The sequence below is a fragment of the Tyto alba genome, unplaced genomic scaffold (assembly GCF_018691265.1).
Source record: "Tyto alba isolate M040663 unplaced genomic scaffold, T.alba_DEE_v4.0 Super-Scaffold_38, whole genome shotgun sequence".
NCBI classification, from domain to species: domain Eukaryota; kingdom Metazoa; phylum Chordata; class Aves; order Strigiformes; family Tytonidae; genus Tyto; species Tyto alba.
Genome location: NW_024881313.1, coordinates 5,996,716 through 6,014,580, shown reverse-complemented (window position 1 = coordinate 6,014,580; position 17,865 = coordinate 5,996,716). Strand labels below are relative to the sequence as shown.

At 39.0% G+C, this 17,865-nt stretch overlaps 1 protein-coding gene across 7 annotated transcripts in view; it reads right to left on the bottom strand.

Annotated features, from left to right (window-relative positions):
• Positions 1 to 4,507: 4,507 nt before the first annotated feature.
• OSBPL3 (oxysterol binding protein like 3) overlaps positions 4,508 to 17,865 on the bottom strand; it is a 94,571-nt gene continuing 81,213 nt past the window's right edge. For all 7 annotated transcript variants that reach the window (XM_032991584.2, XM_032991589.2, XM_032991588.2 and 4 more), the window contains 6 exons: positions 16,986 to 17,064; positions 14,792 to 14,936; positions 13,284 to 13,428; positions 12,476 to 12,602; positions 11,796 to 11,918; positions 4,508 to 10,248 (listed from right to left, as the gene is read on the bottom strand). In XM_032991584.2, coding sequence (XP_032847475.1) covers positions 10,152 to 10,248; positions 11,796 to 11,918; positions 12,476 to 12,602; positions 13,284 to 13,428; positions 14,792 to 14,936; positions 16,986 to 17,064 — 716 coding nt within the window. In that variant the 3' untranslated portion in view covers positions 4,508 to 10,151. The remainder of the gene's footprint in view (positions 10,249 to 11,795; positions 11,919 to 12,475; positions 12,603 to 13,283; positions 13,429 to 14,791; positions 14,937 to 16,985; positions 17,065 to 17,865) is intronic.

Sequence of the window (17,865 nt, the reverse complement as noted above, 5' to 3'; positions counted from 1 at the left end):
CCAAACCTTGCCAAATGTTCAGAAGCTAACATTAATATTTCATTGAATAACACCAGATGCATGTTTTCATCTAAGCCTTAGCTTTATTATGATTTAAAACAAATCTTGTCTCTCCCCTTTTGGTTTTTGTGCCTTCTTTGGTTTACTTCCCAGTTGTTTTGCAACTCCTTGACCCCCATTTTCATTATCTGTTCCCTGTCAGCTCAATCTCTCTTTCAGAACCGAACAACTGGAATTCCTGTTCCAGGGCAATCTGAAACGGGTTTCTCCAGGAGAGCAAAGTAAATGAGTTTTTAAGTACCCAGAAAGATAGAAATTGAGAATTTTGTTTAGAGATCTTTGAAGCAGTCCATGGCCCGCAAAAGTAGCAGATGTGCTGAGGAGAAGACCACAAATGGCAAAGAAGCCAGCGAGGAGCTGTGCGGCTGCATTGCTGCTACAGGGCGAGGCAGGGCTCCTGCAGCTTCGCAGGGTCTCTGCAGCAGGAGCTGCCGGGGGCTGTCTGCACCTTCTGCTGTGGAAGTGCACACCGCAAGGCAGGACAAAAGGGAAAAAAAAAAAAAAAAAAACCACCACATTTTGCACAGGGCTGATAGTTCAGCCCCGTTGGCTACCAAGACTAAGGCCTCACGTTTCCTCTTAAAGCCATTTCATTTTTCAGCTCGCTGTTGCTGCCTCCTAGTTTCAGCACGCGAAGGGTTTTCTTTTCAGTGTCTTACAGACACTGGGGTAAGAACATACCTGGGTTTTCCCCACTAAAAGGAACAAGATGAAAAGAACACAGTTCTTGAAACAAGGAGCAAGGGCTGGCAAGCGGCTGAAAACCGTGTGTGGGCTGGTAATTGCATGGGAGTTACTTTTATATTATGCGACAGGCTTGCCCAAAAAAGACAGCAAGGTGCCATAAAGGGGGTGCTGTGGGTCAAAACAGATTGGTAGGTGTAAAAGGCTGCAGCTGTCCTTCCGAGCAGAGCGGGACAGCAGTTGGTGTCCTGCTAATTTGTACAGGTGGTGGCTAGGGCTAGTCACACAACTCCATGTTGCTGACGCTGCTTGTTATACTGCGGTTACACATACAGGCTGGGACTTCACTGTCCCAGAAAAAACCTTCACGTATGAAACAAAGTGCCAGCCTGTCCCCTGACAGTCAAAGGTTTATTCTATTTTCTCTATCACAGGGTGTCCTTGCTGCTTGTACTGCCTCTGTTTGTCTGAATGATGCATTGATTCCGGTGAGCAGCATCCGTAACGGGCGACACAAGTAACCTTGGGTAGATGGCTTTCTTCTTGCCAGTACTGCCCCCTTTGCGACTGGGAGACGGGAATGCACCTCCTCCGACAGAACTGGTTGCAGTCAGCACGAGCTGGGGCTTATTTGGTTCTTCCGCAGTTACTGTCCGGCCTCACCAATGCCAACACACCACGGTGTGAGCAATGCAATTTCTGAGAGAGAAGGAAGACCAGCTGTGTCCTGAGAGGAAGTGTTAGTATGAAAGGAAACAATGAGCAACCGGTGCTGGGAAAGCATAAACTGCAGTCATTCTTTTGGCTAGGACCTCGTGACTGCACACTTCAATACTGAGAATCTTATTTCAACAATATATACTCTTTCCTCTCGCTCCTTCCCCACATCATTTTAAACAAACAATTCCTGTTGGTATAGAGACCAACAGATTCACACAAGCATCAACTTTAGGAAGTGTTGAAGCTAGATAAAATACTACTGTTTCTACTGTGCCCTTTCTTGTGATGTGGCACATCAAGATCTCTTCCAGTTTCTGATATTCACAAAAGGTGAAAATATAATATCCCTGAGTTCTCTACCATCCATCAACTTTGACTGAAGCCGTACTATCTCTCCAAAATGAAAAGAGACAGGTTAAGGATGGGCTGGGCTCACCAACCTCTGCTAACTAGAGAACTCAGAAGAACTCAAGCTTGTTCTAACTGACCAACTTGTGGTGCTCTTTTCCAGGCAAAGTCCTCAGTAGAAGTTTCTCCCACTAAAAGACTTAAGAATTTGCTGTGCTGGTTTTGAACTTTGTAAGAAAATTGATTTTTCCATTCAACCCCCCTATATAGCTATATAACAAACCTAAGATTTGCTTCCCTGACTGACGTGCCAGTAACAAACAATGAATACAAACAGGATGATCTCTTGACTTCGCTCCATTTTCAGTCTGTCAGTGGCTGAAATAACAAACCTAAGAGTAAACAAAACAGTAAATCTCTCTCTGCTATTAGACAGGTTCTCATCTATTGATAAATCTACATAATCTTCCTTGCTCTAGGCAGCAATCTAGGCATTGCAGCTGTATCCTCATAAAATCTAAGGAGGAAAGGATTTTTCGAGGCGTCTACTGTAGTAATTCAAACTAGATTTACTGAAGCCTTTATCATGGCTTTTTTTTTTTTTTTTTTTCCCAACACAAGTTACAGAAAGAAATTTGGAATTTAGGAAAGCAATTTTCTGTTAAAGAAATTCTAATGTAAAAAATCCGATGTTAACTAAGAAAAAAAAAAAACGTATTTTCAAATTCTAACAGCTGGTCTTAGTAAAATGGCAAGTGAAACATCAACTCAAAAAATCCTCAAAGAAAAACAGTGCCCTAACACTTACAGAAAGCCTGAAGTCTGTGATATTACAGACAGAAACATCAGCTGATGTTTGTACACAACATCTTGTCATCCAGGAATTGATTATTGTTCCCAGAGCCTGTAAAAACATACATCAGTGAACATAGAGAGTCAAATTCTCAGTTCATTTAAGCCTCAGCTATCCTCAGCTCAGTAGAGCAATGTTGATTTACCTCAAACGAGGGTTTACACATAGCAATTTCTAGTATTCCCCTTGGTACAGAGTACGCAAAGACACAAATTCACAAGTATATAGCAGAATTTGGTATCTGGCCAGCTTTAATTCCATTTAAAAACCTCAGAGTAACTCTACAAATTCTTACACATCCACTGCACTAGAGGGGGTCCAAGTTAAAAATCAACAAATTGAGCATGGAGAGCAATGTTTGTAAGATGAAAGGAATGTAACAGAGGCATTTAAAAAAAAAAAAATAAAAATAAGCCAAGATGTATCAGTTACTATGCAGAACAAGCTTTGCTCAGCTGTCAGTGTTTTCCCTCACGCTATGGTGGTTTGAATCATTTTGCAGTAAGCAAAATGGCTTTAAAATAGAGATTACTGTAAATGAACAGACAACTGAGCTTAAACACAAATTGGATGCAGGGTCTGCCTGAGCCAAGTTTACCTTACGCTTCTGCAGGGGAGAACAGCCGGTTTTGTCTGGGTAGCACTGACCACGCTGTGGGTACTTGGCATGTTATTAGCTCAAGGGGCAGTCACGAGAAATTCATTTCTCTGTAAGAGAAGTTCCTACTGCCCTGGGTGTTCATGATTGGGGAACCAGTGAGCATCCCTTGTCATCTTCCTCTCTCTTTTATAATTATGAAAAAAGTGTAACTGCTGCTGTAAACCACTATTTTCCCAGCAACTTGAACTGAATGCTGGTTATTTCAGGTACCAGTTAAAGCATATTAGATCTCTATGAACTTAATCATCAATGACATGATTCCGGCTGACATGATGAGGAAGTTCCAAAGTTCTTAACCCAATACTGGACCAAAATGATTAGATTTCAGAAATGAGGAGCTGATTCTTGCCCACTATGAAAGCTGCTTTTCTTTCAGCCTCTATCCTTATTCTGCCATGTACAACAGCTGAGGATATTTTGCATGGTAACAGCTTTATTGATCCAATTTTCCCAGCTCTTCCTGGAACCTCCTGCTTCCTCCCACCAAATCTTGGTACACACTGAGCCTGGGAAGTGGTGCATAACTGCAGTCAGGAATTACAGGTTGGCCAGGAATTACACTCACTGTACTCCCACATTTTTCAAGATCCTAATCCATCCGTATTGCATCTTGCACACAAATGGTGGGACCGTGAGACATAGCTGAGTTCTGACTGGCAGAGCTGTCTTGAACCACCACCTCTGAGGGAGAAAACACCACACTGATAAAATTTCCTTCCAGTTACTTATTTTGTCCAGTATATACCATGTTTCCTTGTTTTTAAAAGTTGTTTTATAGAGAACACGTGGTTTGTGGTCTCTACATTCATGCTAATGCATAACATTTTTGCTGCACATCTGTCTACTAAAAATTGCTTTTAAGAATCAACTTCCAGCTATAAATGATTTCCATCAGCTTACCCCTTTCCCTGCCCCAGTGTCTGGCATAATAGCCCTGCGACAGTGCTGTACAGCTCAGGCAGGTAACTGGTAAACAACTGGAACGTTGCATAACTAACTACCAGACAGATTGTAAGAGTGATAAATAAGGCTTCTAGCAGATGGAAGCTCTTTCATACTTGCCATTTTGGCAAGTGTAAAAAGCACAGATCACTACAGGAGCTAGACTTATTTCAGCTGTCAGTAACAACCTTTAAAGAAAGATGCTTACAACCCCTGGGAAAAAGTCAGGGTGCTCTATGACCTTTTGGCAAGTATGATTTATTAACATCCAACTAAATTGGTTACAGAGACAAAAGTAAATCAAAACTGCGCATCAAGGTGCTCCAACTTTATTACAAATTTTTGGAGTAAGTGAAGCAGAAAACAGGGATGATCCTGACTACAGAAAGTTCTCTCAAAACTCTGAAAGTCTGTGATAATTCTAACAAATACAATACCTTTCTTCAGTCTGAAATCACTAATGCCCTATCAAAGCAAACAACAAATTCAGCATTTAGCAGCTTTGCCTATTTAATACCTCATACATGTGGTATGTTTTTCCAATATTGGAACTAGTAAAATACCATTAACATAAATACAAGACTGCCTGATTCTCAGGGACACCAACCATCTCACAGGTGCGGAGCTAAAGGAGCTCATTACCTCTTGTGGATCAACCTCCCAAACATTCTCATAAGCTTTAATACAGTTTTGGTTTATACAACAAACACACCAAATCCACAACTTATATAAAAACCGAACCGCTTAAAATATTTTTTTTAACATATGGCAACTATTTTTGTGGAAAGTTTCTCTTATTGCTTTCAAAAGCTGCAGCAAGAACAATATCTAAGAACTGAGCGGTAGAAGAATACATTTGGTGATAAGTTACAGCATTTCCTAAGTTTCAACAGATAAGCCAGATAGCATGTGCAGTTTCTTATGAACCCACAGCTGCTGGAATAAGTTGCACCCACCAGTAGCTAGAAAATATAAAGGATGAGTTAGCGAATACTGTGAATTTTATTTATAGTAGGCATAATCTATGAATGAAAACACACTCAACCCAAAAAACCCTTTAACTTTACTCCTTTGAATAGCACCATCTGACTCTAGCCCTTGTAAGATGTATTCAGTTAGGTGGAGAAGCTGGATTTCATCCTTCTCTCTATTATATATGCACTGTGGGCCAAGATTTGCACTCCTCTTCAGCTTGCCCCTTCTGTAGGAGTTGTACACAAGAAAAAGCTGTATTGAACAAAAGAAGACGTGCTGAGAGTTTCCTGCTCTGCGAAGTTGATCACCTAGAGTGATATAACAGAAGAGATTTGCACAAAAGCAGATGCAAGTGCATTAATTAGGAGCATGCCGAGCAGACGTAGGTGTACACTTCTGTTGTGTGCCACCCTTACCAGGCTGTGGTCTGACTCCAGAGTGCAAGTGGGAATGAAGTCCTGTTCACAGTCGAGGAGAAGATGCAGAAGTAGGCCACAATGTTTATGGGGAAAGTCTTTAACTACAGCTTTTAGGCACAACTTGTCATTTAAAAACTTGCTAGAATGGGCTGTTTTCCTACTCTTCAGAAATCTTTTTAATAAAGAGGAAATAGGACACTGAATAGGGACTTTTAGATATGAGGGGCCACATAGAAAACTATACAGGACTGTAAACACCTGAGAGAAAATTAGGGGCATGGGAAGGGATAAGGTTTTCGTTAGGCTGTTTTTGTTGTGTTGTTTGGTTGTGAGTTTTTTTTTGTTGTTGTTGTTGTTTTTGTTTGTTTGTTTTTGTTTGTTTTTTTTTTTTTTTTTTTTTTTTGAGACCACTACTGGACCTTTGTGCCAGCCCAAAGCTGTCCCTGGCTGTATGTTCTGGCCCCATGAATTTGTGTTCTTTTCTGTACAGTGATTTGGCTTCAACACTAAACTGCGAAATAATAAGGTGATCATGTTTGCAACCACCACCTCCTTCAGGGGCCAGGTTTTTAAATAAACCAACAATCCTGCTTTAGGTCCTTCAAAAATGTGATGGTAGAAGAACAGATCTCTAGGATGTTTCCTTCTCAAAATTTTGGCTCTTTTCACTCCTCCTTCTATGCATATATTTTTCCTAGCTCCGTATAAAGACCCTAAGTACTTTGCTGGATCTGTATTTGAAAAAGCATCTAAAAGTAGATCAGTGCTGGCACACTAACCCATAAAGCATATCTCAGAGAGCAGAATACATTGATTAATGGCACACTCCAGTTCCACTCAGTCTAAAGGGCACTTTTTGCTATCAAGAGTAGTCTCCTAAGCAAGTTACGCTGTTTCATAATCCCAGACTTACACTGCACCAAAATCAGAAATTATCAAATCTGCAAATCTGGAAGTAGAGCTGTGGGTTTCTGTTTCTATGAATGCTATTTCCCCGGAATTTGTTTCTTTCCTGTGTAATTTGAAAACTGAGCCAGTGTTTTAACACCCAGAGGCCTGAGCTGCTCCATCATCTTGATGTAAGTTTATAGTGAATGTTTTATTTTGTAAAGGGATACACAAAGAAAGGCAGTGGTAGAGGAGTGCTTCTCAAACTGTTCTCCAAAATCATATTAAGTAATGTTTATAAAGTCACCAAAAAAGAGCGCTGTAACAGCAGGCAGTGCCCATCAGAAAATTTTAAGACTGATCCATTGGGCTAAATATCTTGGGGATAACTGCTGTGTATAAAAGAAAGCAATAAGTTGCCTGATAGGTCCTTTTTACCATTCTGGGTAGAAATGGGGGACGAAGTCCCTCAATATCAGTTATTAAAAATAACAGCTGTCTTAGTTATATTGCAGAAAGCTAAGGTAAGTTTTGCACCCATTAACACATCTGAAGTTTTGGGGAAGAGCATTAGCAAAATTTCATACTATACCAAGAATAACTCTATGGAGTATATTAAGGTTTGTGAATGATGAATATATTTTTATGCAGAAATACACAGAAGTAACATCAAGACATTTTTCTTCCATTTCTTAATACACCGTTGACAGAAGTTTAACAGCTAAACCCAACTGTTGCGTACAAAAGTAAGCAGGGACAACTATACTGCAGTTGGAAACATGGAGTCAGAGGATCATTCACAACTGGTTAAACTGTGTTTGCAGATGTGTATCTGAGATTTACACAAAAGGAGCCATTACTTGTGCGATGATTTTGCTTCATGTACTTAAGAAATGCCCTGGATTATTTTCAGGCATTATTTTTCTGGAAATTATATTAAAATTCCGAAGTCTGCCTTCTCATTAACAGGAATTTTGCTGAAGAAAATTTTATATAAGGCACTACTCAGCCCAGTGCTTCTTGTCATTAACCAAATGTATTTTAGACATTTTAGATTGCAAGATACAAAGTGACACTGCCAGTCTGATTTCTCAAAAGTCATGACTCAAACACCCAATATGAGATTAGTTTTGTTTAAGACCTGCTGATTTTAATGCATTACAATTCTTTAACTTTGCCTTTTGGCCTCTAATCCTTTAATTTCAGATGCTATCAACTATTAAGTCATATGAGAAAGCATGGAGAAATCCCCTCCATACCTAGAAAATACAAAACCAGCAATCAGATCAGACAGCAATCACAGTAGCTGCCAAATATGATGATGAGCAAATTTAATGCATCCTCCACAAATTTTGCTCCCTTTCTTAAACGATTTTTTAAAATTTTATTTCCCCTGCCCTCTTTTGCTGTTAAATAAATGTTATTTTTAGTATAGATAGTAATTACCATCAGCAAGGATAATTACAAATATCAACACATTTCTGTGCCAAGTTTTGACAGTTGATACGAGAATAAAACACGGGAAGGGAACAAGCCATGAAGAGATCCTCACTTTCCTTGAAAAGCCAAACAGCCCCCAAGGGTTAAGACTTCCTTTGGAATTAAAGCCCAGATTTTGTCTTCATATTGAAATGAATCTCGCCTTGTTGTAAGCTGCTGGCATGGTAGTCAAGTCTTTAAAAGACATATTAAATGGAAAGAATTATGCAAACTTCTTTGGTAGTACAGTACAGAAATGATAGTGAGGCAGAGTTCCTGGGCAAAGTGAAAAATGGTGAAAAAGCATCTTCCTCTACGACAATGGGACTTCAAGGTAACAGAAAGCAAAATTCAAATACACATCTAATCTGACATCACACGTTTGGTTTACAATGGAAGCGTTCATAGTATTTCCTTCATGATACATGGATCCATTTTTAATGGGTTTTCTGTAGAACAATGCAACACACAGTAAAGTGCAAGCTCTTCTAAGCTACTAGTCCCCCAGGAGACTTCCTTAACCATGCCATGTCACATTGTTCCAGTCATAAACCACTTTAACATGCCAACAACATTTGGGTTTGTTTTGTGTCATTACAGTGGCGTGTAAGAAAAACAAAAGGGGGTGGGGGTGATGACAGGATATAGCTCTATAACTTGGGAACTGCATTGCCAAAGAGTCACAGACACATAGAACAGACTTGAAGAATTACGGGTCAGGCTTGAGTTGCAGATAGGTAAGAATGCAAATTATTCTGTAATGACTGTGGCATTGTGATTTGATGGAAAAAAAAAAAACAAACAAACAAAAAAAAAAACCAAAAAAACCCCAAAATACTGCCCAACTCTATAATCTTCATTCAAAAGTGCGTCTTCTGCTACATTTGGTTCCTGCTAAATTTCTGACCTATGATTTAGTAGTTTTACAAATCTAGCCATATGTATAAAATTACAGGAAAGGGATGCAACTGATTTAGTGCAAGACACTTGAATATTTTATCTGAACGTAACAAACAAACATAGGAAGATCAAAGACTCCACACACGTCTCCATAAGGCAGATGGTAATATTTTAAATATAAGATCTTAAATACGCTGTTTATTTCTTAAGAGGTAGAAAATATCAAAATACTAAGAAAAAATTTCTAGCTTAAAACAATCAGTTTGCTTACTTTTTAAAAAGTCTTACTGTTGCAATTTTTAGATTAATAAAAACAAATGAAGCTATGGAAGCACAGGATTTCGTGCTCTGTATAGATTTTACTTACTGAAAAAAAAAGAGAGAGCTTCTTCATCTAGTCAGTGCTCAAGCAGTATATACAAAGGATCTACTCCTCTTGCCCTGTTGGGGGGCTATAAATCTGAAGTGGAAATTTTTTGCAGTGGAAAATTTTGGCGATTCCTGAATTCCTAGCACTACATTTAGCTCAGTACAATTTACGTATAAGGCAGTAGAACCATTGATGTAAGCTCAGAACTACCTCTTCCATAATGCTAAGAAGAAAGCCAATAGAAACAAAAGCTTATTTAGATCTTTTCCAGAGGCAGCAGCAGATCATACTCAAGATTCCAGCACCAGCTGATATTCTGTTTTAGCCATTTATACCAGCCCAGAGACAGCAGAACTACTCATTGAGCCGTGGAAGCCAGCTTACAGTTTGAGTTACTAAGGCTTGCACTCTGATCTCTCAGCACAGCTAGGAGATGCTGATGCTACTGTCTCCAATGCAATTCAATAAGGCATGAGTTAACTCAGAACTGACATTATTACACATTGGAAAAGTAGTGTAAAAGCTCCTCTCTTCCCTCTCACTGTTAACGTTCAGTACTATTTATTAAACATTTTATAAAAAGAAATGAGGGTATTTATACATTCAAACAATCACTGCAATAGTCAATAATAAAGGAAACGAATTATCAGATTCTAAATTAAGCACAATTCTGGAGATATGCACACTTGCACACATACACACACACCACACATATATTATATGTGTGCGTGGGGTTGTTTTTTTTATATATATATATATATATATAGGCATATATATAGATATATTTTATATATACTTCTTTTAAATCAGATCTGGGAATACAGCAGAGAGTATCTTCACTTAGCTCCTCTTTCACCAGAGGACAGGGTTGTCCAGTTTGGAAAAGCCAGGTTCTTTTCTAAGGTCCATGTAGGTTCCATTGCTCACCCAGGAGTCATCACTGGATTTCCTATCAAAGATGAAACAAGCGCCTTCAACGTAAAGCTTATTTTTTCCATACACATGCTATGTAAACGCAATGTAGCGCTACGTACAGATACCCAGTCCAGCCCATGAACCAGGTGTAGTGCAACTCGGTACAGCCTTCAAACAAGACAATACAGTGTGGAGAGCTGAACTGGTGTATGCCTGCACCGGGCCTCGGAGACGCACCTCAGTAGCCTAGTGCTCAGCAGAGATCAAGGCTCTTATATTTCACTGTCACATGCCAGTGCTTAGCACTTAAAACTACAGTCCAGGTTTATTTCATGGTCTCAAAGGCAGCTTTGAGTGGAAAGTGGAAACTTTACTTTTACTTCTCCAAAGATGGCTCACCTCGGTTACTGCATAAAGAAGGCCTCTAGCTTTCAGTCAAGAGGTGAGACTCATTGCACTAGGTACCATACCCTGAAGGAATCAGTCTGCTTTTAATCTGGTGTGCAACATTTTTTGCACAACAGCTAATTATTCTTTGAAGTAAATCAAGGCTTGTGATTTGCTGAAGACAGAAATCACTACTGAAAAGCCAAATGCGTAATTCATATCTACTCTAACACTGGGTAACACTTCTGCTATATAGTTATTAAATTCTTTATTCTGTTGTTTAAAACTACAGCACGAATCTCCATTTTCAAATCCTCGTCCTTCCTCACAATTCTCAGTATGCATGTATAATTACGAAGTATTAGACTTTGCCTCTATCCTGCTGGAAGCAACGTTTGCTTCTCTTTAGTAGGTGTGATTGACATGCGATGAGTTAGTTCACCAGCTTGTCAGACATGTAGTGGTCTGAGCCATTTCCTTTCTGCATCTATTTGCACCTATTTTAAATGCTTTTTGTGTTACTCAGAAGTACAGTACCTATCTATCCAGAAAAAAATTAGGATCCCAGATCTGTTAAATGTGATACATACACCCATACAACATTCACCTCGGCTCCAGCTCTTTCACTGCAGCAGAACAGAGAATCTGGAGGGTAAAAGGCCATGCCCTCGTTAGCATTCATTTTTGTCTTTCAATGGCTGAAGTCGCCTGTTAATTGATTTACAACAGGAAGAAACAAAGCGCCCTCTGAATGATAATTCTCCCCCCATAAAATAGGGGAAACATGCTCAAAAATAGCCCTGGAGATAAAAGGGCCCAACTCTGCCCACTTCTGCACAAGGCAATCCCCCTGAATTCAGCAGAAATTCAGCGGAAGTAATTAAGCTAAATCCAGCTACTTCACCTTGCTTGAAAGAATCAAAGATGCTACATTCCCTCAGGAAAATTCAAATGTAGACTAAATATGAAACAGCACCAAGGCAAAAAATGAGAAAGAAATTCAGGGATGAACTAATGAAAAAGCAACATATAATTCTGAGTTTTAACTAAGTCTGGAGTGTTCTACACAAGTACAAAAATCAGAAATATAGAAGAAATCTGGAAAAAACTGGAGCCTGTTTTATGGCAATTTAGAACCAAATTTACAGTAAGAATTTAAGTAAATGATAGTATATGGTAATTATTATACAGTACCTGAAAAATCTAGGCTGATGCTCTAGATTGTTTTCTTCCAGCACCTTCCGTCGTTCTCTCTGTAGCTGCTCGATCCTCTGCTTTTGCATTTCAGCTCCTTCAATATTCCCTTCTTCTAGAAACCTGCAGTACCAGCAGTGGTAAGACACACAATTGGTGCTCCCGTCCCCCACCTTTGCCAGGTCCTCTAGAGCTCCAGAATCTGATCTTTATAGCAGGCGGTTCACAGTGTTTGAAAGGTAAACAGCTACCTCTGTAGACAACTGCACCATCCAAAAGCACTTAACAAAAGAAGCTCGGAGTCATGGTTATATTACATTCTTTTAGTTGGAAGTTAGCAACAGTAGAAATTCCACTGCAGGAAGAAATTTCAAGTGTCTCAGTTTCTGGCTATCAAGCACAGTACGCTCTACATCCAGTATCTGAAGTACTGAAGTTTAATATCTTTGGAAAGGCAGCTATCTAGAAACATCCAAGAGCCAGTTTTAGAAAACACTGGTCCATAATGACTAGACCATCTCCTGATAAGTGATTAAAATGTCCGTTTCAGATGCACATTAACGTTGAAACAGAAACACACTGCAGGTATGTACACAAAGTAGTCTGAGCTTAGGGTAAAGTGCACGTACAGAAGATTAAGAACTATTTAAGGAAGATATTTAAGAGTTAAAACTTCTTACCTTTGGTCTGGCCTAAAACGTGTATCAGTGGATGGGAGTAGTGACTTAGTTTGCACATCCAGTTCATTTAACTCCAGTGCAAATTGAGTAAATCCATACCACTGTTCATAATCTTTAGGCATAGGATCTACAAAACAAAAGAGTACATTCAGAATTTCAGTTAAATGCTATTATTTTTAGAAGGAAAATTCCAAGCTCCCCTCAGTCAGTAGTTCATCTCTGAACCACAGTCTCAATTCGGGGGGAGTAAGAGGTTTTTAATAACATGACAAAAGACCACATTCCCCTTGATAACTGCACTGCTACAAAACAGATTTCTGTTCTCTCAGCTGAATCAGAGCACAGCTGTGAGGAATGCCGTGCTATTATCATAGTGCTTTTTCAAACTACAGTAGACAAAACCCCACAAGTTTGGGAAAATTCGGATATGGCTGTCATTACAGAATTATGCTTTGTGGGCTATCTTCCAATGTTTAATGTGTGAAATACACAACACTTCTTTACATAAAAAGTGGGGGGTTTTGTTCCTTTTCCACACACCCCCCCTTCCTTTTAGTCCTCAATACCTACTTCATGCCCAGATATGAAAATGAAGGAGAAAGGAGAAGATACAGGAAGCCATGGGATTAAGTTCTCAATGTTATTTAAGTTAAATGATGTATTCTTCTGGTCTAAATTTTAAATGCTGGACAAAAATCTAATATTCCACATAGAAATAATAAGTTTGGGCCTGATAAAGAGATAAAAACAGTAAGCTTATTCTTAAGCACATCTTAAATTTTGTATGTTGGCCATTCTGATCACTAACTTGCTCTCCATATACAGTTTGAAGATGAAGTCATCCCACAGTATAAGCTGTCATGCCACTTCCCAAATAGTCGATGCACAACTTTCCCGGTTTTATCCATGACACTGCCTTCAATCTCATGTGCATTTGGATTCCAGTACTTTGCCTAGAATTAAAAGGGACAAGGGGTAAAAAGGTGCATAGGAGATCAAGTGTGATTTTACTGCATCAGTGGCACCGTGCTGTAGAGTGGTTTTCTGAAATGAAAACTGCTCTCTTAGGTGTCCATTACAATATTATATGCAAGCAACTGGTGTTAGTGCTATTAGTTGACTTAATAAAACATAGACTCTGAGAACAGTATTTATTTTGTTTGCCTTTTTTAGGAACAGTACTAGGTGATACATAGCTGACTTAGAATTCTGCCCAGTGACAAAACTGGACAGCTGTAATGCTGACTCCTGACTGACTTGTCTACATCTTCCCCAGATTTTCAGAAGAGGAGGAGAAGGAACTGATACAGTAATCTCCACATTAGACAATTTACAATATCAAAAGTGTAAGATTTGCAGGCTCTCAGTCTTTAAAATCGGAACTCTAAACATCCACTGAAACTCTGTAAATACATTACAGTATTTCAAATAAGTATTTGGAAAAAAAAAAATCATGCTAATGCTTCTTAGAAAGCACAAAGTATCTAGGAAAATAAATGAGAAAAGGAAACTTCCCTTCTGCTGCTGAGCATGCCATGCTGCATAGCTATGCTGTAGTACTTAGCTTCTATCTGTATGGTCTGTTTCTATGCAAAGCACAGCCTTTCTCCAGCAATCAGATACAGAAAATGCAAGTTAAGACAAGTCTCCTAGCATGCTTTGCAAAACTATTTCTCAGGTTAGAAATTTTGTCATTGTTTTAGGTTCTCATTGATTTTCCTTTACTAGGAAGAAGTCATCTATTGCCGAAAACTAATTTTAATTTCAGTTATAAGGGCATTTCCTGAGGAAGTCATACCCTGCTGCCTTATACTAAAGCAAAAGCTTTCAGTAACACCACCCCTCACTGAAACTCCTCCAGGTACCTGTGGAGGGCTACAAAAGAGCATTGGGTGAAGCACCCTGCTTGAGCAACTACAGCTGTGGAACGAACGCAACTACAGCACGTGCCAGTGGGTCAGCAGGAGGCATGTGTGGTTAACCACTATCAGCAGACACCTCCTGACTACCTCTCGCATCAAACCCAGAGTAGGTTTTTCATTGTATTTCTTCCTTTCCTTTCCTCATACTTTTTTTTGCATCTCCAGTGGAAATCACCTGAGAAAGCCGTTACTTCTTTCTTGTCTGGCTCTACCTAGTGAGTGGCAGTTCCTTCAGAGTTAAAGTTTCTCAAAGAATCACACGTAATTAAAGCAGAATTATAGGAGAATACAGCTGATAAGCAGTCGTACTGAGCTTCAGCAGAGAGCACCCACCCACTGCTGTGTCTGTCAGAAAAGGCACTGCCAACACTGCTGTGGTTACTGCTGTGGTTACCTTTATGAAAGTCAGTTTGCAGTAGCAAGTGTCATCGTTAAGGTTTTTGATGATAATCTCTCCATAGTGTTCAATCCATCTTTGCCCACTTAAGATGTTATGGATGCAAGAGGTCACCTTGTTCCATGCAAAATGGTCTTTAAAACTGTAAGAAAAATACACAAAAGAAAAACCTCATGCCGTGTTGAAACGAGCTCATAACATGAAAAAAAAAATTGCAGAGAACTCTATTAGAAAACCCCCACAAAACAACTTCTTTTGTCTGGGATGCCTCATCTTCTTGTCCCATACCTTCTCGAAAACAAACCCTATGACAACAATCCTGTCTCACAGAAAACCCTTTTCACTTCTGCTATTAACTTTGGTTTTGAATTCAGTTTTCTCTCAGTTTACGTGTCCCTCTTTACCAATTTTAAGTTTCCAAAAGTAATAGCTCTAATATCCTCTACTGGCTGAAATGCCCATTTCACAGCTTGTAACACAGTGATAACTGAAAACACAAGGACACGGGCCACTGGAGTCATCAAAAGACTTATTGAGTGGCATGAGCTTGGATCAAGCTCTCAAGGCTGAGCCTATGTGTGTGCTCCAGGCAAGAGCAAAAGTTCTCACCAGGCAGTTCCAGATGCAGTTGCACACTGGAAGACAGCAGACAGGGAGAGGTGAAGACATACCAGTAGGCAATACGACATTTTACCTTTTATTAAAGAAGTAGATATTCTTACAAAACAGCTTTATAAAACCTCAAGAAAATCTCATGAAGACATATATTCTACAGTTTGTTCTAGGTACTGAACAAGTCGCTACTGGTAAGGCAAAGGCTAAATGTACAAAGCACCAGTTTCCCCCCCTAAGCAACTGCCTTGCACATATCCCCTGGGGATGTTAGAATCTTTCCTTACCTGCCCTCAATCACTTGCTTTCACTTGCTGCATTGCAAGAGTGTGCACAAGGACAGTTTTTACAGACTAGTAGATGTGTGGCCAATTTACCCCACAGCAACTTGTCTTCCTGCCCCTACCTGCAGGTCACATGCTTTATCATGCATACTAAAAATACTGTATTTGCTCCAAAAATAACCTTAATACTAATGCTTCATTTTTTTCCTATAGCCTCAGTACTTTTTTGGTACCCAATTCTATACCAGATACACAGAGATATAAATCAGCACATCGAGACCACATACAAAGCATATTATTTTACAGTTCATCAGCCCAACATGGGCCCTAATCTATTAATTACCTTGCCTTCTGAACCGTCACTCACATCCTAAAGACCTTTCACTCCCCAGCTTAGGTTAGCTGCTATGAACATAACATGGTTTTTGGATGCTATCTTACTATATCACAGTTTTACCCACTTAAAAGAAAACAGCATGCTTAGTTGCTTAGTCTGATGAGTGCTGGATTCTTGAATTATTTTTCTTTTTTTTTTTTTTTTCTCAGATGGCAGAATAATTAATTTTGTAGACTGTCTTTGGAAAACAGATTTAACTGCAACACCACTCAACCTTTAGATCTCTGGTTCTGCAAACCTAATGGATATAGGCCAAATTTTACAGGATCTTAATTGTTGATCTATAATGGGCAATCCAACAAGCCAGCATAGGAATGATACAGCTTTTTGGTTTGTTTTTTTTTTTTTTAAATTAAACTATGCTCAACACTTAACTACAGTTAAGTGGCCACTTACCTCCTTGGATAATAAACACCAGATATGCCAACTGGTTCTATTTATCACTTACAATAATTATTTATGCAGTGATGATCAGCCTCACCGAACCCATATTCAAGCAAAAGAATTCACAGCTCCTCTACCATGCAGTTTTTCCCTGTGAGTTGAATTTCAAGCTTCATAAATTTTAAACTGAAGTATGAAAGTACCAACTTTGCTTTTTTCCAGATACAGAGAAGTGATGTTTTTTGTTTCATATTTTGTTTTTTAAAACCTTTGGAAGAGTTAGTGCTTCTAGTTTATGCTTCTGGTTTTGGTTTGGCAGGGTGTTTTTTTTTTTTTTTTTTTTTTTTTTTTTCCCCTCATCTCTTTCTTTTAAAACTAAATCATAATCACCAATTCTTCCAAAGGCCTAATACAGCACAGCACAGCTTGTTCTCATCTGGATAAATGTGGCTCCAGTGTGTGCAAGCATGTCTGTGTCTGTGTGTGAACAGCAATGCACGGCTGCAGCACTTACGCTGGAATAGTTACATGTGTTGTACCAACTGGAACAATTTCCATCGACTTCCCCCAGAATTTGTTTTTCCATCTTACATCTGAAACAGGATGAGGAAAAAAACAAAGACAGGTTTAGTCACAGGCACAAGTGAATCAATCTATTTCTGGGTTCTACTTTATTTTCGAGAAATGCAAAATAACAAAGTGCAACATAATAAAAACATTCAAAGAATGCTGTGGACCTTTGAACATGGTTTAGGACTTTCTTTTTTCATTACATTATTGGTTATTTAAATACCAAAGTAACAGAGGTTTAGAAGTCCTCTCAAAATCTTTTTTGAAGGAGAGAAATTTGAATAAGCTACAGACAGCATATGTTTCCCTGCAATTCAGCTGCTAGTGAATGAATGCAGACATTTCCAAAAACAAAAGCAAAATTTCAATTACAAAAATGTAGCAACTAATAACATCCACAGTGAAGAAGCAAGAGAATGTTTCAAAGCGCACAAAATTGCAGAGGGATTTAGTCTAACTTCCTCCGTAAGTTTAACTGGCCTTTTAAAATCTTGTCTGAATCACAGAAAGACGTGTGCAAGTCTCGCGCCATTTCTCAAAAAAAAGATGAGAAATCTCAATGCAAATTTAGCCAAATCTATTGAGAAAACACACCTGGAAGAGAAAGAAACATAGACAGAGAAGCATGGCAGAAGGGTATAGGGTTAAATTGGACTAGATAATCAGGAGGTAACTTTCATAGTAACTTCAGAGCTGAGGAGAATAGTATCCTTGCTGTAATAGACACCAGGAACTCCATTCCCTGCCCAATCTGAAAAAAAAGGGAAAAATTCATCTCTAGTCTCAGAAAGATGCTAGTACTAACACAAGGAAAAACAAAGCAC